The 22,397-nt window shown below is 49.7% G+C and overlaps 1 protein-coding gene across 1 annotated transcript in view; it reads right to left on the bottom strand.

The window, feature by feature from the left end:
- Positions 1-18,808, bottom strand: part of HS3ST2 (heparan sulfate-glucosamine 3-sulfotransferase 2) — a 103,160-nt gene extending 84,352 nt beyond the window's left edge. The window contains exon 1 of the mRNA XM_062180045.1: positions 18,321-18,808. Within this exon, the coding sequence (XP_062036029.1) occupies positions 18,321-18,808 (488 nt within the window). The remainder of the gene's footprint in view (positions 1-18,320) is intronic.
- Positions 18,809-22,397: the final 3,589 nt, after the last annotated feature.

Below are 22,397 nucleotides of genomic sequence, written 5' to 3'. Positions count from 1 at the left end.
CCGGCGTGCTGCGGCCAGCGCCCCGCGCTGATCCGAAGCCAGGAGCCAGGTGCTTCTCTTGGTCTCCCATGCGGGTGCAGGGCCCAAGCACTTGGGCCATCCTCCAATGCACTTATTTTTTTAAAGATTTATTTGAAAGTCAGAGTTACACAGAGAGAGAAGGAGAGGCTGGGGGGCGGGGGGGGGGAGGCATCTTCCATCCACTGGTTCACTCCCCAACTGGCCGCAATGGCTGGAGCTGTGCCAATCCAAAGCCAGGAGCCAGGAGCCTCCTCCAGGTCTCCCATGTGGGTGCAGGGGCCCAAGCATTTGGGCCATCTTCCACTGCTTTCTCAGGCCATAGCAGAGAGCTGGATCGGAAGCGGAGCAGTCAGGGCTTGAAATGGCGCCCATATGGGATACCAGCACTGCAGGCAGTGGCTTTACCCACTACTCCATAACGCTGGGCCTTCTTCTTCTTCCTTTTTTTAAGACAGTTTTTAAAAAAGATTTATTTATTTGAGTGGCAGTTACAGAGAGAGGGAGAGACAGAGAGAAAGGTCTTCCATCTCGCTTCTTCTTGGTTTCCCACACGGATGCAGAGGCCCAAGCACTTGGGCCATCCTCCACTCTTTCCCAGGCACATTAACAGGGAGCTGGATCCAAAGAGGAACTGCCGGGACTTGAACTGGTGCCCATATAGGATGCTGGCACTGCAGGCGGAAGCTTAGCCTACTACGCTACAGCACTGGCCCCAAGATGAATTATTCTTATCACCATAACAAATAAAAGTATCTATTAGAGATAATGATAACAGTAACAGGTCTGAGATGTTTCCATATGTAGTGTGGTCATTATTTTTGAAACAGGTAAATGTGAGTAACCAAAGCTAAATTTACAAGGACCCATAGAGACCAACGCTCATGGAAGAACGATCAAGCCAAGAAACATAAACCATCCTGCACCCCATGGGAGACCAGGAGAAGCACCTGGCTCCTGCCATCGGATCAGCGCGGTGCGCCGGCTGCAGCGCGCCAACCGCGGCGGCCATTGGAGGGTGAACCAACGGCAAAAGGAAGACCTTTCTGTCTGTCTCTCTCTCTCTCACTGTCCACTCTGCCTGTCAAAAAAAAAAAAAAAGATTTAAAAAAAAAAAAAAAGAAACATAAACCATCTTTCCCTGAAAGGCCAGCACAGACTAAGAGATGCTGGAGGGACTGACATCAGGTGCACCTGATGTTCTCCGAGATGCTGGAGGGACTGACATCAGGTGCACCTGATGTTCTCCGAGATGCTGGAGGGACTGACATCAGGTGCACCTGATGTTCTCCTGGGGTTTATGAAACTACCCCATGCCTTGCCCTTTGCACTCTGAATCTCCCAAGCCGTGAGCTGAATAAACCTCTTTTCTTTATAAAGTACCCATCCCCAGAACAGAAAATGAACTGATACAGAAGCTCATAAGTGCTGTCAGTAGACTGGATTATTTTGTTTGGGAGAATCATTAGCTAGCTCTTCCACTGTGGATGATGACCCATCCTTTCCCATCCTACTTTCCCCAAAACCCTCCCCAGGACCTCAGCCAGATCTTCTCATCCACCAACAGTCGCTTTGATTTTGAGATGCCGCCCATGACCCTGGCCTCACAGGCTGGACCTAAGACTCCAGTGGAAACTGCCCAGCCTTTGCTTCAAACCTTAACGTCCTCCAGGAATGTGGATGTGGGTTGGGAAATATTTAAATGCCACCCACGCCCTTGATTCTAACTACAAAAAGATGGAAGTTGGGGGAGCCAGTGAACTGCCAGCATTTGAGGGCTGGCTCTGCCTGATCACTAGCGATCATACTGCACTGAGAGATGTAGGATGTCCATCAGCTGCTGAGTTCTAGAATCATGGGATGGTTTCTAAAATGAAGTTTGCTTCTTTAATTTTATCTTTAAAAAGATTCCACAGTAAAATAGACTTATTGGTGTTTTGCTCTATGTATTTTAACACATGTACAGATTCATGTACCCACCACCACAATCAAGGTAGGGGGTAGGTCCCCAAGAGTCTCCACAGAACACCTCAAAAAAGCCTCCTTCATCTGCCTTTTTATGGCCACCCCTCCCCACTTCTCTGAGCCCTGGCAACCACTGATTTGTTCCTCATCGCTTGAGTTTTGTCTGTTTGAGAGTGTCATATAAATGGAAATACAGCATATAACCTTTCTTTCACTCGGCATAATGCCTTTGAGATTCATCCAAATCACAGTGTTTAGACGGAGCAATAAACAAAGGTTTAACATAGGTGATTTGAATTGGAATTGTAAAGAAAGTTTGCGCTAGCCCTCAGGTCAGTCATATATTAGACAGCAGATATTGGAACTTATCAAACGTCGAGTCCAGATACAAATTATGCAAAACTGATATGGGGGAAAAGATCTAAAAATATTGCAATGTTGGATCCTTTCCTCCAGTTCTTCACGTCTGCATTCGCTTTCCCATGATGCCCCCATCAATTTGCAATTTAAATTGGAATCACAGCTTTTTAAACTACCCAGACTTTGTAATGTCAGCCAGTCTCTCCCAAGCTGTTGATGGTCCATGACAACCACGTTATGACAAAACTGATACAGTGACATCAAGGCAAGAGCAACCTAGGTGTTTAGGTCAGCGTTTTACCATTAGTGATTAAAAAAATGTAGATGGTACATGGCACAACTTTAAAGGCCAGCCAATCACATCACTAAGAAACAATTAGCTCTCCTTTTTCATTCTATTCAGGTCTTCCGATGACATTGTGGAGAAAGCCTTAGGTGCTAAAATGTTGCTAACACCTCTCTAATACTTTTTCATCTCCCTCTTCAACAGAAAGAGGCTGCCTCCTGCACGTGGCACGGGCAGAGTATCTGGCTGGAATGGAACTGCACTGTTTGGCTCTCACTGCATTTTTTTAAAGACTTATTTATTTATTTGAAAGCCAGAGAGAGAGAGAGAGAGAGAGAGGTCTTCCATCCGCTGGTTCACTCCCCAGATGACTGCAATGGCCGGAGCTGTGCCAATCCCAAGCCAGGAGCCAGGAGTTTCTTCAGGGTCTCCCACATGGGAGCAGGGGCCCAAGGACTTGGGCCATCTTCTACTGCTTTCCCACGCCATAGCAGAGAGCTGGATCAAAAGTGGAGCTGCTGGGACTCGAACTGGCGCCCATATGGGATGCCTGTGCTTCAGGCCAGGGTGTTAACCCGCTGCACCACAGCGCCAGTTCCTGCATTTGTTTTTATGACCACTTTCCATTACTGCCATGAGATGAGGACTCTCATTGAGGATAGGGATAGGACTTTCATTTTTAAGCAAATGTGTTTGAGTAAAAGGTCTGAGTAAGCGTAAATATGACATAAAGTAAACAGAGTTATTTGTTTATAACCTCCCCACGTTCACAGAAAATGCCTATGATAAAAATGTATGCATGGATTTCAATAACTTTTGCACCAAAATAATCTTGTCTTTTAGTTGCATTTTCCATGAATTTTCTGAAGGACCTTCATATACCCAAAAACAGACCATGAGGATGGTACACAGATGACTGACGGTTGGGAAACAATGTGTTAGGTTTTAGGAAGAATTTTGACGGCCCCATGACTGGGGAAGCTTACAGACAGATCACCCAGAGGCAAGACAAAGCCTGCATGATCTCCCAGATCCTCTGCCAACACCTCACGCATCCAGGCTCTCAGTCCTTCCCATTTAACCAATCCCTGTAGACTTCCCTTCACTTCAGAGCATCACTCTATTTTAAAGGGAATTGTGTCACTGAGATCACTTGGTATGTAGTTGAGGGGCAGCTGCTGTCTCTGCTCTATCGCTTTCTTTTCCCTACAGCTTTCTCTGCCCACCATCCCAATATCACTGTCACTCTGCAGGTACCATCTACCAATCAAAGCCCGCTAACCAGAAATCATCCAGGCTGATCTTTACGGTTCACCTCTGTTTATCTCTCAGCTTCTCCTTGTTAGCATAATCCCACTCTCCAGGCAGGACATCCATCCAGACCTAAGCACAACAATCAGGGCATCACCTCCTGTGCATGCAACATGAACCTCTGAGTGCCTCTACCCTGCCCAGGTAGCTGAAGCCAAGAGAACAATTAGATAGATGGAGGAGGCTCTGAGCGGTTCTGAGGGTGGCCTGGTGAGCTCGGCAGTGACTGGACCGCATGAGAAGCAGGATTGAACAGTGACAGCATCACAGACTCAAAATCCTACATTCTGTGGGCCCATTCCTGAATGACAACAAAGAACGAGGGAGATTTCCGGCTCCCTCCTTGGGGTCCACACATCTGCCATCAGATGGGTTTCTCCAACAGTGAGTCACCCTTGCTGTAGATTCATTACTTCCTCATTGGTCAGCTGGCGAGAACACAGCTTTCCTCATGTTGGCAAAGGCCTGCGTTGTGACAGTGAGTGCCTCTTGTCTTCCTGGCATGGCCATGGCTTAGTGATGACACGCCTCCCGAACACATCATCCTGGAAGGGGAGCCCACAACAGTAATGATAAAACTTGACACTTTCTCACTCCATCGAATCACTGTAACATCCTACTAGGCGGGAAAGCTTGCTCTCCTCTTCTCATACAGAAGAAATCCAGGCTTAGAATCAGGAAGCCACCTATCCTATAGTGAACACACCGAAGAAGCAGGATGATAAGCCAGCAGGGCCTGTTTCTAAGGCCTACCCTGTACCATGAAAGATTCCAGGTAACACCTAGCCCACAGACTTGTCCTACTTGGTCTAAAAATGTTCCAAAGAAGTTGTGAATCAGTGAGAGACAATTATAAATTGAGAGTTTACATTTTTAAAGAAAGAATGTCATATCTAAGGCTTTTCTGGTGGAACAAAACAGCTGGGAGATGTGACAATACAGGAACGGCAAAAAAAAAAAAAAATCAGTTGGAAGTGACTATTGGATGTCTCCTCCAAGTGGAACAAGTACACTCTCTAAATGAGGCTTGTCCAAATGTCTCTAATTCTTATGGTCCTGCAGCCAGCTTCACTCCTTCATGCACATCCCACAGAGTCCTCGGGGTTATTGAGTCTAATTCCTTCATTGCTCTAAATTGCTTCTCCACGGGATAGAAACTATGTCCTGGCCCCTGCTCCCAGCTCACAATACTACATTCGGAACAGCTCAGTCTCTCTATCCCTCTCCACACTTTTCATTTCTGGCACCGGTCACCAGGAAAGAGTAGAGGGGCTCAGAAATTCATGGTCTGGAGACAGCCTTGCTTGTACAGTTGTCATCTGAATGACGTCCAAATTTGATACCTGTCAATCACTTTGCTAGAAGAACCTCCCAGAGCCATGGATGCCTGGTTCCTCCTCTACAACCCTGGCAGGAAAGAACAGCTGAATGGAGTCGAGTTTTCTGTCTCCTGGTGCAGAGATCTGGCCAGGTTTCCCAAGAATTTCTAGCTAACGGAGATGTCTGTTCTAGAGAAAATATGAGAAAGGGCACCTAAAGTGAGGATTGTGCCACCACAGAGCTTTGCAATGACTTAACTCATTTTTCATGGAATTAATAATTCATATCCCACACTGTTTCAGCGAGAAGTGGCCATAAACTGCAGCGAGTTTAACCAACCACTTCTGAAAATGGGGATTGATCCTAGGAAATGCTACCTCCACTTTAAGCCATCTCGCCCGAACAAAATGAAAGCTGTTAGATGATTTCATATCTTCATTAAAACCATCAAAGCAGAAACACACGGCAAAGAGGCTGCCAAAGCAGAGAACAATTCCCCCTGCTTCAGCAGCTCTGGGGAAGAGGGGAGATTGTGATCCCAACTGTCTTGTAGAAAGGCATTAGGGTGTTCAATTCTGTTTGACGGAAACCACACACACAAGCCCCTTAAATCTGGCAATGTCATCAAGGCAGCTACCTTGCCGTCGCGCATATCGATGAGGCTGGAGTGACGTGTGCCTTTCCTGGGTGGGAGTCGGAGCTAATTCAGCCTTCAACACATCTCAAAGAGCTCCCTAAGACCTCTGCCATTATGCAAAAGAGCCCCAGAAAAGAATCTCACCGGAAAGGGGACTCTGCCATCACCCACCTGTTTGGGTGTGAAGGCTTCAGACTACAGTAGAATAAAGTGTTCTTTTCTTTGGCCTGGCAGTCCAGGCACTGCACTGGGAAGTGTTGGGTTCAGACCTCAGCCTGTCACTTCCGAGGGCCTGAATGATAACAAGGCCTTGGTAGATGCCATCGTCAGTGCCAGCAGCAGCAGTGGCACCATTACCATCCTCACCACCATCAGCATCTTTCCTGAGTCCTCTCTCTCACACTTTGTCTCCATGCAAATCCCACAACTGAACCTTCGGATGGTCCCCAGCAATGGCCCACCTCTCCCTCTTCCCTCCACCCTCACCCCTGCAACTATCATTGCAAGATTCCTGCTTCCCTCCTTACTTCCCTCCACAGCCGTCCAAGAGATCCTTTTAAAATGCAAGGCAGACCATAGGACCCCCTTCATTCAAAACCCTCCAATACCTCCCCCTACCCCCGCCTGTGCTCAGGGTAAAAGCCAAAGTTCTTGCAACAACCTACAAGGTCCTGCTCCGTCTGGTTCCTGGTCCATCCATCTCCTTGCTCACTGTACTCCACCCACGCTGGCCCCTTGGTTTCCCTCCATCACACCAGCTGCCCTGCTGTCCTTAGACTTCCTGTTTTTATGTTTTTCCCTCTGCTAGGATCTTCTTCCTTCAGATCACAGCATGCTTGCCCCTCAACTCCTTCAGGTCTTTGCTAAAATTCCACTTCCTCACTGACGCCTCCCCTAACCTCCCCATTTAAAATCTCTATCTCCTCCTCCCACCAAGTACCAATCTCTCCTCCTTCCCTTTACGTCTCCTGATCAGCTTCTGCCATAGACATGTTTTCCTTACCTGCTTGTTGGCCATCTCCTCCCCACTCATAGCGAGTAAGCACCTTGAGGGCAGGAGTTTCTGTCTGTCTGTCTGTCTCACTGCTCTCCCCACGGTGACTACAATACTGCCTGGCACACGGCAGGTGCTCCACAGAAATCAACTGCACCATTCTGAGCTCTAGAAATGCAGCCACAAATAAAAGAGATGAGATCCCCGCTCTCAAGAAGGAGTTTTCAGTCTGATGGAGAGACAGTAACTAAAAGTGAACAAGATACTTTCGAATTGCAAAGAGAAGCCGAAAGTGAATGAAACAAGGTAGTGAGGAGAGGGAGGGAGTGATGAAGAAGATGAGACCAGGGAGCTGATGAAGGACTCTCTGAGGAACCTGCATGATAAAAAGGTGACGCGGTCTGGAGAGCTCCAGGGGAAAAACAATCCAGGTGGAAGACAGAGCAAGTGTAAACAACCTAAGGTTTGGGGGTCAGCTCTCCTGAAACTTCTCTGGCCCACCTTTGATGGGGTCCCTTCCTCAGTGACCCCACAAACGATGGAAGATTTCTCTCCTTTAGCAGTTCTTACCATCAGGGCTGTGTGCCCCTTCAGCTCTTGAAATGAAAAACACTCAGTCTCCTGCTCACTTTTCAGGACTTAGCACAGTGTCCAGCGCATGGCAGAGGGTCAATAAATGCATGCAGAGCTCACATGATCTTGCACGACCTTACTTTGTGATTCGACAGTCATCAGAAGTGGGACAGTGGAATGAATGTGCCTACCATCAATCAGCATCTCCGTAGAGCCACAGTCTTCATCAGCTCTTTGTCCAACGTCTTTGTCTAAAGAAAGCACCTCTGCCCACCAAGACCCAAATAACATACCACCTTCTCCAGGAAGTTTTCCCAAATCCCCCGTGTTGGATTTCATCTCCCTCTGTGCTCTTACAACTACCCTTGTGTCCCTGTTGCGGTTGCCAGCCCCACCTGCCTTGTGGACACATTTTCCATGAACCGCTCATCACCCCCCAACCACGAGGCAGGACCTGAGTTTCACCACCTCTGTGTCCTCAGCAGCGAGGTCATTCGGGGTGTGACGAAGGCGTCAAGGGCTAATAATGACAATGAGCACTAGCGGAACACCTTCCACGTGCCAGAAATGTTCGCAGCACTTCTGTGTGTAATTGTTTATCGAATCCTCGCTGTAAACCCACGTGGTGGTCAATACGATCAGGTTCAGTGTGTACCTAGGGGAACAGAAGCACAGAGAAGCAAAGAGCAGATGGCTGATGGACACATCTGCCAGGTGGCGGGGCTGAGAATTTAACAGACTCCTGATGCCATAGTACGAGCTTTTAACCGCGTCCTTCCTCCTACGGTAGTTACCCATAGCTTCGCTTTTTTGCAATTTCTGTTACCCGTGGTCAGTTCTGATCTGAAAGTACTACGTAGAAAACTCCAGAAATAAACAACTTGTAAGTTTTAAATGGCATGCCGTTTTGAGTAGTATGACAGAATCTCACACTGTCCTGCTACACCCTGTGTGGGACAGGAATCTTACTTTTGCCCAGAGAATCCACAGTGTACACCTCACCTGTCCGTGAGTCACTCAGTAGCTGTCTCAGTTATCAGACTGCTGCAGCAATGCACCAGTTGTGTTCAAATAACCCCTACTGTACTTAATAGTGGCCCCAACGTGCAAGAGCACGGATGCTGGCAATTCACATAGGCCAAAGAGAAGTCGTAAAGTGCTTCTTTTAAATTAAAAGATGAAAGCATAATAAGATTTTGAGAGAGAGAGAGAGAGAGAGAGAGAGAGAGAGAGAGATCACATAGCTTTTATTAAACTATTTGTTATAATTGTCCTATTTTATTACTAGCTATTGTCGTTGATGTCTTACTGGGCCTAATTTGTAAGTTAAACTTTATTACAGGTGTGGATTATAGGAAAAATCATGAATGCATAGGGCTCATTACTATCTGTAGCCTCAGATACACCCTTGGAATGTAGCCCCACGGGTAAGGGGGACTACCAAAGCTTTCATATCCTGCTTTCCCACCAGTGAGTCCATCCATCCACACCCTACTCTCTTTCTCTCCAACAAGACCCATTCTTTTGTTGTTTCTTTGGGATTCCAGTTCCTCTATGAGGCACAGCTTCAATGGCTGCTCATCTCCCCACCAGCCTCCAGGTAGATCCTGGGCTCCTCTGCCCAGCAGTAAGCAGTGAGGCCACGGGGAACTGAACTGGCAGGGAGTCACTGCCCCATCCACATTGATGACTACCTGCCCACTCAAAGTCAACGCTGGGGGAGCCTTGTTGTCACAGAAAAGCTCCAACATGCCTATGTTAATTGAATTTGGGACCATATTCCTTGGTGGGGCTCCTTTTGTACAACTAAAAGAAAGTACACAATAAACTACATTGGGCAGGCATTTGGTGCAGCAAGTAAGACACCACTCGGGATGCCTTCATCTCATACCTGACAAGTTTGAGTCTTGGCTCCTCCACTTCTGATTGAGTTTCCTGCTAATGCACACCCTACGAGGCAGCAGGTGATGGCTTAACTACTTGGGCTCCTCCCACTCAAGTGGCAGACCCATATGGAGTTCCCAGCTCCTGGCTTCAGCCTGTCCCAACCCTGGCTGTTGCAGGCATTTGGAGAACAAACAAGTGGATGGAAGGTTTCCCTCTGTCTGTCTCTCTGCCTCTTTGTTTCTCGAATAAAATGAAAACAAATAAATACATATTTATAAAAGAAATTACACTGTCTTCTGCTCTTGATTCAATGAGATGAAATTGCCCGGAAAAGCAAAACTGACACTGCGTGCCCCATGTGTACGCCTCATTCCACGTATCAGAGAATGCAAGGAAAGCAACTTGGCATTTGAGATTTGTTTTAATCTATTTGAAAGCCATAAGGACAGAGAAAGAGGGGGAGAGAGAGAGAGAGAGAGAGAGAGAGAGAGAGAGAGAGAGAGAGAGAATCTTTCATCCACTGGTTCACCCCCAAAGGCTGCAATGGCCAGAGTTGGTCCGGACTGAAGCCAGGATCCTGGAAATCCATCTGGGTCTCCTACGTGGGGGACAGGGGCCCACGCATTTGAGCCTTCCTCCATTGCTTTCCCAGGTGCATCAGCAGAGAGCTTGAGGGGAAGTGGAGCAGCCCGGACTCAAACCGGCACTCTGATACAGGAGTCAGCATTAGAAGCAGCCGCTTAACCCGCTGCACCACAACACTGACTCTACATGCTGAGATTTTAAAAAGGCACATCCTGTCTCACATGAACACTGAAATAAAACAGAACAAAAGCCTTGAAATCCTTTCCCACCAGTGACTGATTCTCTAGTGGAAACAACCTTCTCTCTGACATCTGGGGCACCAAGACGCCTGCAGATGTGTAACCACTGTGGTAGATATGATAATCGATAGTTGTGGGGAGGCTGTGGATTTTCCACCAGGCAAATAATGAGAAACCCCTAGTGACCCTGTGGGTTCATTTTTCTTCCTTTCTATGCCTGCTAAATCCTTTCTCTAGGAAACCCCATTCTTCTGAAGGTATACTCCCTTCTAAATATTGCAAACGAAAACCCTCCTCTTAATGCTCAAATTTGTTCTGATTTTTTCTTGGCTTGTCTCTCCCAATCATTAACACATCAAAGGAATCCAAAAAGCTAGAAACATCATTAAAACCTAAGCTGGGTTTTCTGCAAACTCCAGCAACATGTCTATCCCATGTGTTCCCCGTCTTGGTCATTTCAGTGCTACACAGACCTACTGAGTACTGTTGAATCACACGTTGAGAAAGTTTATGATCATTTCCACTTCACTATCATTCCTCCTGGTTACATCAAGGAGAACATTTCATGTTAATATCCCTCTTTTTTTAACTGTTGTTAGTCTGATTCTGCAGGCTTGGAACACTCACAGCCACACAGTACAGCAGAAACTCAATCATATGGTTTTGCTTTTGATCTACCTATTTTTATGGTTACTTTCTAAATATGGTGCATGATGAAGGCTTTCCACTTAGGGTGGTTTTCAAATAAAGTTGCTTTTGAAAAAAAATTTGTTTTAACTGTACTTGCATAGGATGTGTTAGGCCTACAAATTCTTCTGCCTTTAGAAGGATGCACCCAACCAGGTGTCCCTGGCTGCTCCTGGGAAGAGAAATATCAGGGCCAAAAGACAGGGCAGGAAGGAGAGGATCCATTTTCACTGAATACCCTTTGTACACTTTTGAATTGCATGAAATGAATACACTATCGATTCTACAACACACAAATTGAAGGGATAATGAACCACCTCTTTATGAAAAATTATGTTAAATGAGCTGGTTTTAACAAAATATTAAGAAAGTAGAAGCAGGGGTTTGGTGTAGTGATTAAGGCATCACTGGGGTCACCTGAGTCCCTGCTCGGCTTCTGATCCAGCCTCCTGCTAAGGCACACCACGGAGGGGGCAGGGAGTGCTGGCTCAAATACTGGGGTCCCTGCCACCCATGTGACCCACATTGAATCCCAGGCTCCTGGATTTGGCTTGGCCCAGACCAAGAAGTGGGAGGAGTGAACCAGTAGATGGAAGATCCCTCTGCCTCTGTCTCTACCTGTGTCTCTCTGTGTGTGCCTTTCAAATGAAATTGAAATAAATAAAAAAATAAAACTTTCAAAAGAATTATCACTTAATTTTTTTTAATATTAAGAAAAAAAATAGTAGAAGTCATGCCAGGCTTTGGCAAATATCATGAAGATGGTGCGTGAATGTCCGGAATTTGGAAAACATGCCCCTCCCCCCAAGAATGTGGGAGCTTGCCTCCACCTAGAAAATGGTCCACCCAGAGCAGACACCCCGGTCTTCCTTCTTGGGGTGTACTCATGGGAGCTGGTGGCCATGGAAACACTGTCAGCTCCTCGACTTGGGAAGACATGCCTGGTTGACTTGTGCCAGGAAATCCATGTGATGTTCTAATCCCAGGTCACCCACCCAGCACGTCTGGCCCTTGTCCACTGACCAAACAGGCTCCATCAGAGCCCACAGCCCCTCAACCTGGCCCATTATCCCACTGAGAAAGCCCCCTTCGAGTACAGCATTGGGCCAACAGCCCAGCTGTGCAGCTTGACAGGCACCAATTACCTGTGAAATGCTAAGTTACTTCCACTCACTGGTGGCTTTTACCCACCCTGTCAAGCTGCCCACAGACTACAAAGCACTTCAGCCATCAGCACAGCCCATTAGGAGAACAAAGTGGCAGCAGAGCTGGCCTACGGCAGCCTGGCACCAAGCCTGGCAAATGGTGGGCGTTTGACAAATAAACGGATTAACCCGCCCTGGCGTTAGCTCTGGTGGGAACGGTGAGCCTCACAGGTTTAGGCTGGCTGTGTGACCTTTCAGACCCCTCCGGCCGTACTCACAAGAAATGGCTGAGCCTCACACACAGAGTCCTCCAGTGGATCCGGATCAATGGGGAGCTTGTGTGCTTCCTCCCCCTCCACACCCACTCTGCCACTCAATCATTCAGAAATGATTCATGGAAGTCTCACCGAAGGGAAGAAGGCTGCCCTACAGCCCTGCACTCCAGATACATGCAGCACTGCCAAGCACCCGGGCCACGGAGCAGCAGTCTGTTGAGCAGTGGCTGCCCAGAGCCTAAGAGGCTCTTGCCATGTGCCTCCTCCTATGTGGGAGGTACAGTGGGGGCCTCCTTCTGCAGCCCATGGAGAGCAAACCCCACCCCCCGCCCCGCATCTTGTCCCCTCCTGGTGAGGATCAGTCCCACACTTTCCCCAGTTTTAAGAGAGATGTTTTCAAAGAGATGGCATGGGTGGCATTCCAATGAGTACAGCTCCTTGACCAATCAGAAGGGACCCCAGCAGAGGGTCTGGGAGGCCTGCTGCTGGGTCAGGCATTCGTCGTGGAGTCGCTGGCTCTTTACAAGGTCCAGGTCAGGGCTCAGGCTGGCTGGGGAGGCCACATCTGGAAGACAAAGAGCATCTACAAGGGAGGAGGGGTTCTAGGAGTCGCTGAAGCCTCATCTCCCACTGACATTGACACCATCCAGGTGTTAAATTGTGGGGGGAAAATTTGCCTCCTAGAATCTCTGGTCAGTGCTATTGTCACAGCATCACGTCTCAAACAACCTTAACAATGAGTGTTGGCTGACAAGCCAGCCCTGGGGCTATCGGGGGTCTTCTGCACCTCATCGTCCACACACCAAAGGCTTTGGGGAAAGCTTGTTTTCCATCTCCAGCTTCCCCGCGCTGTCCCTCAAAACTCCACGGGAAGGCAAAACCAGCTCTTCCAAACAACCTCCTTGAGCAACGACAGTTGTGCTTGCCCATTCCAAATATTACACGATGCCTGACAAGAACTGTGTATGTGCTGGAACTAACTATGATATCTCCAGTGTGCTGGGAGGCTGACGGGGAGCTTACAAGATGGATGGGGGATTTTGGACTCAAGGGTTGCATTTCATCAGCATGTGTGACATTCTTCTGAATGAAGGTAGGGAAACTCCCTTAACAAGCACAAGTCTGCATAGACACTGTGATCACAGGTGTGCATACACTCTTGGGGTCTGCACCACACGTGCACCTGTGCACAGTGAGCACAGGTCAATCTGCTTCCCACCTTGACCAGTGGGTTAAAAGAAGGTGAAGCCTTTGCATTAACTACTTTGTAGAAATTTGCCTTCTGCCTTTGGTTTTATTTCTTCCTGAAGTTCGCTCTTCCTGTGTTTGGTTTTGCTATTAGAATCTTACTCCTTGATTGAAATGAGTTTGCTTATGGGAGAGATCTCATTCTGTGCTTTTTATTTTCTTTCTTATTTAGATTGTTGCCTCTGGGGCAGATACTGTGTCTTCTTTCCTTACATCATACCCAGAACACCATGGATGCTGAACAAATAAATAACTGGAGTTGTGAAGTGGAGTCTAAAACATACAGAACAGGGTCATCTATCAAAATTTGGACACCGGAGTACACAGTCAATTATCACATATTAACTTGCTCTGGCTGGCATTTTAATACATTTGGAAAAGATTCACTGCCTCTACACACACACACACACACACACTCACACACACACACGCCCCTGGTATCCTGAAACACTAGCAAAATGAAAGCAATTGAGACAAAATTCAGCTTCCCCAGAGACTGTGAAAACTACTGGACACGGCACAACTACCTCCCTGTAAAAGGCGACACTGGCTAGCCTGCCTTGCATCCAAGCTTGGGTAACACAATGACATCCTGAATATGACATTAAGTTTGGGAAAATGTTTTTACAGCGATTGTCTTACTTGATTTTCACAAGACTGTAAAGCAGGTCAGGCACGAGCAGACATGAGCAGACTGCCACCCAGACAGGCGAAGTGACTTTTAACAAAGCACAAGGAATGAAAGGGGGGGAGGGAAGGAAGCAGAAAGGAAAGAAAAATGCGGAGAGGGTGCTGTGGTGTAGTGGGTAAAGCCACCGCCTGTAGTGCCAGCATCCCATGTGGGCACTGGTTCAAGTCCCGTCTGCTCCACTTCCAATTCAGCTCTCTACTATGGCCTGGGAAGGCAGTGGAAGATGGTCCAAGTCCCTGGGCTCCTGCACCCATGCGGGAGACCCAGAAGAAGCTCCTGGCTCCTGGCTTGGGATTGGCAGAGCTCCAGTCGTTGCGGCCAACTGGGGAGTGAACCAGCGAATGTAAGACCTCTCTCTCTCTCTGCCTCTCTCTCTATTAACTCTGACTTTCAAATAAATAAACAAATCTTTTAAAAAAGAGGAAAGTAGAAAACAATTTTTCTAGCAAGTAATTCTTTAGCCCTATTTGGTAGCAGCAGCAAGGACAGAAACTGTTTACTAATGGTTTGAGTAGTGACAACAGGAGCGCTGGCGGTGCGGTGGTAGTTGTAATAGTGGTGTTGGTGATAAATTACTGCCATATCTCCACAGGCCAAAGAAATGTCCAGGTCACCTCCGCATACAGTGTCCCATTTATTCTTTCAAACATGCTTCCAGGAGAATGACAACAGATCCCATTTGACGACAAAACAGTCAGGGCCGACAGAGGCCACCTGTTTTCAAATCACACAGCAATTGATGGCCACCTCTGCTCTTCAGACACAGTTCTATCCTGGTTCCCTCATCAGCCTGGTTTCACTGTGTCTACCTGCCCAGGTAGCTAGTGGGTCCTATCTACCCTGTGGGGCCAGCTGCTACCTTGGCGAGGAAACTTGGAGAGGAGACCCCAGGCCAACTGCTCAGGTGAGGGAGGCATTGGAGATTGAGTCCAGAAAGGTATCGGATGGGAGGGATCCTACTGCAGAGGGCTGGGCTCTGTGAGGGTGGCCTGCTGGGCTGGTTCCCAAAAGGAAACTCAGGCTGGAGGCAATAAAGTGTATACAAGTTCTATGTCCCATACTGCTGGGCTGATGCCATTTTTCTGGCTATATTGTTTGCCTTCAACATTGAGTCTCCATCTGCCCATGGGAAGAAATTTCTCCTTTGGGTTGAGGGTAAAAATTTTGATTTTTTTCATCGTCTATCTGGATTTGGATCTCCTGACCCAGAAAGTTATCGCTTTACCAAAGGCAGATCATAGTAAGAGCCACCAACAGCAACTCTGCAGCTACACTTTGGGGAGATCCAGTCCAGCACAATGGAGCATACAAAAGCTCCTTGGCCACGTGTATGTGGTGGACACTGGCTTTGTGATAGCAAGCCGTGAAATAATGAGTGTCGTGGGCAGACAGAGGAGCACACTGTCACCTGTCATACCTGACTCATGGAATTCCGGAAGAAAAGGAGACAGATCCCAGAAATCTCAATCATTTCTTCAACTAATGTTCATTACTGGAGTGATAATAAAGGGTCAATACACACAGAGGGGGCCGGTGCTGTGGCACAGCGGGTTAACGCCCTGGCCTGAAAAGCCGGCATCCCATATGGGCGCTGGTTCTAGTCCCGGCTGCTCCTCTTCTGATGCAGCTCCCTGCTATGGTCTGGGAAAGCAGTAGAAGATGGCCCAAGTCCTTGGGCCCCTGCACCACTTGGGAGACCTGGAAGAAGCTCCTGGCTCCTGGCTTCGGATCGGTGCAGCTCTGGCCATTGCGGCCAACTAGGGAGTGAATCATCAGATGGAAGACCTCTTTCTTTCTCTCTGCCTCTCCTCTCTCTGCCTAACCCAGACTTTCAAATAAATAAATAAATCTTAAAAAAAAATACACACAGAGGACTGTCCTGGAGATTAAGGAAATAGCATCTAAATGGGGCAGTTGTAACTTGTGCAGAAATGGCAATCCACAACTGAAACCCTTGACTCTGAGAGTGTCAATTTGTAACTGCAAGAAACACAAACCACACAGCCCTGTGCTGATGCTGTAGGCTCCCAGCATTCCCAGGCAAGTGATGGAGATAAGGCAATTATGACCAGACCTCTGGACAATCTTCCTTTTAGAAACACAAAAGAGGAAAGTAGGGAGGAAAAGAGAGAGAACAGGAGCTGTCAGCGTGCTTGATGTTAAATAAAACCTACCAAGACTCAGCTGAGAATTTTAGCAGAATCCAAATGTGCTAAAAAAAAAAAAAAAAAAAAAAAAAGGAAAGAAAGACATGGCTCCCATCTCTAAGGTTCACAGCTAAGCTGGCTTAGAATCACACATGCCAAGGTTAAAAATAAAAAGCAGCCATCCCTGAATGACACGGGCTCTGGGAAGCAAGCCTGAGCTATGTTGTTTGGTGGTGGTGGAAGGAGGAGAAGGGGGTGGGGGCTGTGTTCAGAGCATAGGTGTTTACTGGAGACCACAACATCTAAAAGCTGGACGCTCAGAGCCTTGCTGCTTTGCACTTGAAAGGCACGTCACATTGGCTAAAGGTTCTGTAATGATCTTCAGCATTTCTGTCCAGGAAGCCCCAGCATGCGTGTGAATGTGGCCATGGCGGGCCCACTCAGACAAGTCTCTGCTGTCCAGTGTGCTTGCTTCTCCCATCCATATACCTGCATTGGATGTCTGTGGGTTATAGCTTGCAAAGCATGGTGGGCCAACAGCCTTGGCACAGAACCAAACCCACCACTGTGCACCACTCTTTCACCAGGCATCACGGTGCAGGGGCCACCCGCAGGCCTATCCCCTGTGTGCCTGCCTACTGAGAGGGATGCATGCCCCACACCTTTTACCCAAACCACAGCCACTACAGGCGGGGGATCCCTAGCAAAGATGCCAAGTCAGCCTCTATAGTGCTCTCTTCTTGCAAATCCAGGACCCCCATGAAGAAGCTCAGTGGGGGTCTTCTTTCCAATGAAATTGGCCTTTCTCCAATACGCACATGACCTCTACTGCCTACAGGGTTGACTTCTGCAAAAATTAAGAATTAGCCTGTGGTGTCCCTCCACAGTTCTCACTACGTAGATGATGCTAGGACGTCTTCTAGGGGTCAGGTCAGTGGTGAGCATCCTGTGTCCTGGGTGGTCTGTACATGTCGCCACCTGCAGGGATGGCCACGGGCCAGCTGCCCTAGGCTTCTGCACATGCAGGGCTCAGGAGGCAGCTGTGCCACGAGGAGCAGAGGCTCAATGTGGGTCCAGACACTCTCAGCTCAGGTAAGCTCAGGCGCAAAGGGCACTAGGGAGTGACTGGCTGCCCAGGGAACCCTGGTCAACCCTCATCTGAGATGCCCACCAGGATTCCCCATTCCATTCCCCAGCTACTGTTTTGCAAGCATCACCCAATGAGAAATGTCTTTTCTACACCTCTGGAGCAAAGCACTTGGAGGTAACCAGGATGAAAGTCTGTTTTGCTGCCCATTGGAATGAATGAGAAAACAGAGGTTGGGAGAGTATGGAACTTGCTCAAACTAAGCAACAGAACCAAGACTTGAATCCAGGTCTCTTCCCACTAAGACCACTGGCCCAGGGTCGGGGGATTTCAGCCCAGGTACAGCAGCAGAGACCTGGGCACTGGGCCTGGGATTCCCTAAGAGATCTTTCTCATCAGGAGACCTGGGCGGCTGCGCTCTCATTTGGCCTGAACACTAGGGGCCTCATCCAAACGCAGCCCTGCCCCTAAGGATCTCTGCCTTGACTTCCGCTTCTCAGGGTCCCTCAGGTGCCAAGGAGCAGGAGGACCTACCTAGGGTGGGGATGCCAGTGTGCTCTGGCCAGCCCCTTCCTCGGACACCCTGCTCCACGCGGGGAAGGCTGGTCACGGAGCCAGCCCTTCAGCGCTCAGTGAGGGCTCTGCCTTCCCATCCAGCCATGCCAATGACTACAGGGAACGCCCTTTGCAGCGCAAGGGCGTCTGGCTAATCACCGGGAAGTTCCAGGTAAATCCTGCCAGAGTCTCCCGCACGAGTCGGCGTGAGTCCACACAAACGAGTGGGCCAGCAGGGAAGAGAAAACGCAGGCGACAGCTCCAAGGCCGTGGGAGACCCGGCGCGCTCAGCGGGGCGTGCGCTGCTTACCTGTACCAGTCCAGCCCGCGGCCGTAGTTCCTGTCGAAGAAGTGGGGCTCCGTGCCCAAGGCCCGCACGTCCGGGTGCACGCGGATAAACTCCAGCACGGCCCGGGTGCCCCCCTTCTTCACGCCCACGATAAGGGCTTGGGGCAGCCGCTTGGTGCCCAGCTTCGGCGACCCAGAGTGGTTGGAACTCGAGAGGCGAGGGGCGGGCACGGCGGCGGCGGCCGGCGCGCTGGGAGCGCTCGGCTCGCTGGGCGTCGGCCCGGGGGGATCGCAAGGGCGGGACTTCGGGAGAAGTTTCTGGCCGCCCACGCCGGGGCCGCGGAGGCAGCGAGGCGCGCCGAGGAGGCGGCTCCGGCCCAGGACGTCGCAGCAGCACAGGAAGCTGTAGCACAGGTAAGTGCAGGACAGCGACAGCGTGAAGGCGAAGAGCAGCCTGCGCGCCCTCCGCGGCTGAGGTGGCCCCGCGCGGCCCAGGACCCTATAGGCCATGGCTCCATGGGCCCGCGCCGGGGGTCATGGTTTCCGAGGGGCACCTGCGGCGGAGCTGCTGTGGCCCTGCGGTCGCCTAGAGGGCTTGCGCGGCGCTGCCCGGGGCGCGCGGGTCAGGCGTAGGGCGCGCCGCCTTCTCCGGGCACTGCTGGCCGGGGCGCGCACCGTACCCGGGGATCCCGGGGGCGGCGGCTCCTCGGGGAACAGGCGGCGGTATTCCCCACATCTCCCAGTCCTAGGCGACGGGGCTCCGGGCAGCGGGGCGGCTCCTGGCGCTCCTCGGCTCTTACGTGCGCCGCGTCCGGAGCGCGCCCAGCGCCCGAAGCCCCATTCCGGATCCTCGGAGCGCCGCGCACGGAACGCTCGGCCGCGGCGTGGCTGTGCCAGTGGCGGGCGGACCGGACGGTGGCGCTGGCTCCGGCCGCGTTCCGGCTCCTCGGGAAATGCCGAGCGGAGCGCGCTGCCGGCTCTATTTAAGGAGTCGCCTGACGTCAGCCGCGCGGGTCCCCCGAGCCCGCGCCGCGCCCGGGGACCTGGCCCGCCCCCTGCGCCCCCTGTCTCTCTTCCCTCCCGGGGACACACTTCCTCTGTCCCTTTCCCACGCCGGCCGCTCCCTAAAGAGCCTTGGCCAGCCCGGGGCGGCGAGGGGAGGGTGCCGAGGCGCACAGTGTACCCCGCCAGGAGGCTGGACATTGCCACCACGCCGGCCTCCAGACGCCCAGGGCTGGAAACCCAGGTCGAGATTGCGCCAACATCCAAACCGGACTCGGCCCCACCGCACTGACCTACACATCCGCACGCGCGCCCTGACCTGGACACACCCCCAACGCCCCGCACAGCGGTGGGTGGGGAGGAGAAAGCCCCTAACCTGGCTACAGAAGCACCGACAGGGACACTCCCACCTCCCCTCGCCATCACGCGAAACAGACGCACACAGCCGGGACCGCGGTAGCCACGCAGTGGACGGGATGGGTGGAGGAGCTGAGCGTGAGTGAGAGACTCCGTGACTATTCACCGAGCGCCTCGGCCCCCCCACCGCGCGCTGACTCACACCCAGGCGGCTCGCACCCGCCAAGCGCACCCCAAGCCTCCACCGCCCCCCCTGCGTCCCTGTCACTCGTTCTCTCCCTCCTCCTGGCCAGAGAGCGAGCCCTGGAGCAGCCGCGGGTGCGCAAGGTGTGTTCCTCCCTCAGAAGCTGCCCCCTGGTGGTGGACCGCTCCCCAGGGAGCTGTCCAGGGTGCCACAGGACCCCTAAGGGTCAGGATACCCAGGCCGTCTTCACACAGTGGCAGTGGGAGGCGCAAAGGGCAGAAAGGGCTCCTCCAGAAGCGAATCCACTCTGAATGGTTCCTGAGTGATTGTCCATAGGGCAGTTCTCCAGCAGGCTTGAGTGGCATCCCCAGCACTGCCTTGAGGAGCCACACTAGTATCTTGCATCAGAACCCAGCATAAGGACAAGCTTAAGTGCCCGTGGCCAAGAACACAGTTGAGTTGTCCCTCAACAGCCCTGGCAAGTCACTCGGGCCCAGGTGAGGCCAGAGTGAGAGCCCCAGGGGATGTCTGCAGGGCCACCAGCTACAACCAACTTTCTTCTTTAGGGCATAACTTGATCCAAAGGCTCTGTAGATCTTAGGCCAAACCAGAAAGCATTTTTAAGTTTTGGAAGATGTATGTTGTTTATTTCAAAGGCAGAGTGACAGAAACAAAGGCAGAGGGACAGAGAAAGAGATCGTCCATTCACTGGTTCGTTCTCCAAGTGGTCAGAATGGTTGAGGTGGGGGTGGGGGTGGGGGCTGTGACTCTATCCGGGTCTCCCCAGTAGGTGGCAGAGGCCCAAGTACTTGAGCCAACTGCTGCTGCCTTCCCAGATGCCTTAACAGGGAGCTGGATCGATGCAGAGCAGCCAGAATTCAAACCGACGCTCATATGGGATGCTGGCTTCACCCTCTATTTTTATCTCCAACCCAGACCTATCCCTAGAAACCTTAGACCAACCCTCAAACTGCAAGTAATAACAGCTATCAACTTCATGACAAGGACTTGACACGTGTTGATTCCTTTAATATTCACCATAACCTATGAGCTCATTACCAATCTCTCTGTAACACTTTGCTTTCTTAACTCCAACAGTAGCTAACACCTTTGAGGGCTTCATTTATACCATGGTATGCTAATCACTTGACATTGTTTATCTTTGGAGATAGGTGTTATGATAATCAGAAATAATTGGCAGAGCTAGGATTAAACCCAGGCAATCTGACTCCATGATCAAACTCCTCATTGCAGTTCTTTGCAGCTTTCTAACTTGTTTGACCATTATTCACATAGTTCTGTCCTGGGCTTCTTTCCCAAATGTGGACTGACTTGTCTATGTCTCTTCTAAAATTTGATACATGAGACAGAATGAGGAATTGCTGGTCTGGAGTAAAAAGTTTTAACAGGACTCTGCCTTCCCTTCTTTAAGCTCTATCTGGTAGTGCCACATTATCTCTCTCTTGCACCTGCATCCCACTGCTGACATCGCAAGCTTGCCCCCAAGTAACATCTCTAAGTGTTTCTTATAAGTACTGCTGATTAAGGCACATCTACCCCATACTGTGCATGACAGTGGGCTTTTTGGGACCTAACATGTAGGTCCTTACACAGTTGACCTGATTAAATGTCATCTTGTCTCATCAGTTCACTGCCCCAGTTTTTTTTTCAAATGTCTGTTTGAATCTCAAGTCATGATGTAGCTTTCATTTATTCAAAAAGAGAAAGTAGAAAGATGGTTACATAGTTTTGCCCTTGATTGCAGGTGTGCTTTGGTAACTGGGTTGCCAGCTCTAAGCCCCAGTTTTCTTACCTGTAAAATGGGAGTTATGATTAACCTGAGAAGCTTTGTGGGGTTCTGGTGTTATGTAATTCTGTGTTTCAACGACTCCATCATCCAATGCCTGAACCATTCTGTTGGCATCACATCATCTTTGCATTTGATTACAATTTAATTAATTCCCCACTCAAATTATTAATAAAAATGTCAAAACAAATATGCTGAAGTGAGTTCTAATATATATTTTCAGCCATTTTCAAATTGTGAACCTGTTATTTCTGCACTCCATTGTTAAAACTGCAGGGTTAAATGTAGAGTAATTCTCTCCACTTTTTTTTAGGAAGTACTTTTTTCTTAGGAAAAAAATCATGGATACAGTTGTTTCTCATAATTCTGTGCTTGGCTCAGTTTTTAAATTTTTTTAAATCTTTGGATTCATCAACTCTGAAATTCAAGGTACACTTGTGCCAGGCAGGTTCTTCTCTTCAAATTCCCATGAGAATAATAACCATGACTTGGATAGAATTTTTGGGAGTGAGACAGTGGACATGTCTGCCCATCACCCCCCCCATACCTATTGTTTTGCAGTATCATTATGATTCTCCTTTGAGGGTGTCAGGTAGAATTATGTAGTTTGTTAAGTAACAGTGGAACAAGATATGTGTTTGTTTTTCCATTGTCTGAACGTGCAGATGAAGATCGTATAGGGCTGGTACGCATGCTCTGTGATATTTGGTCTGTCTTGTTGCTTTGCCATGTGCTTCCTCTATTCTAAA

Source organism: Lepus europaeus, chromosome 21 (assembly GCF_033115175.1).
Source record: "Lepus europaeus isolate LE1 chromosome 21, mLepTim1.pri, whole genome shotgun sequence".
NCBI classification, from domain to species: Eukaryota; Metazoa; Chordata; class Mammalia; order Lagomorpha; family Leporidae; genus Lepus; species Lepus europaeus.
The sequence above is the reverse complement of the archived record's forward strand: the minus strand, read 5'-3'. Positions and strand labels throughout refer to the sequence as shown.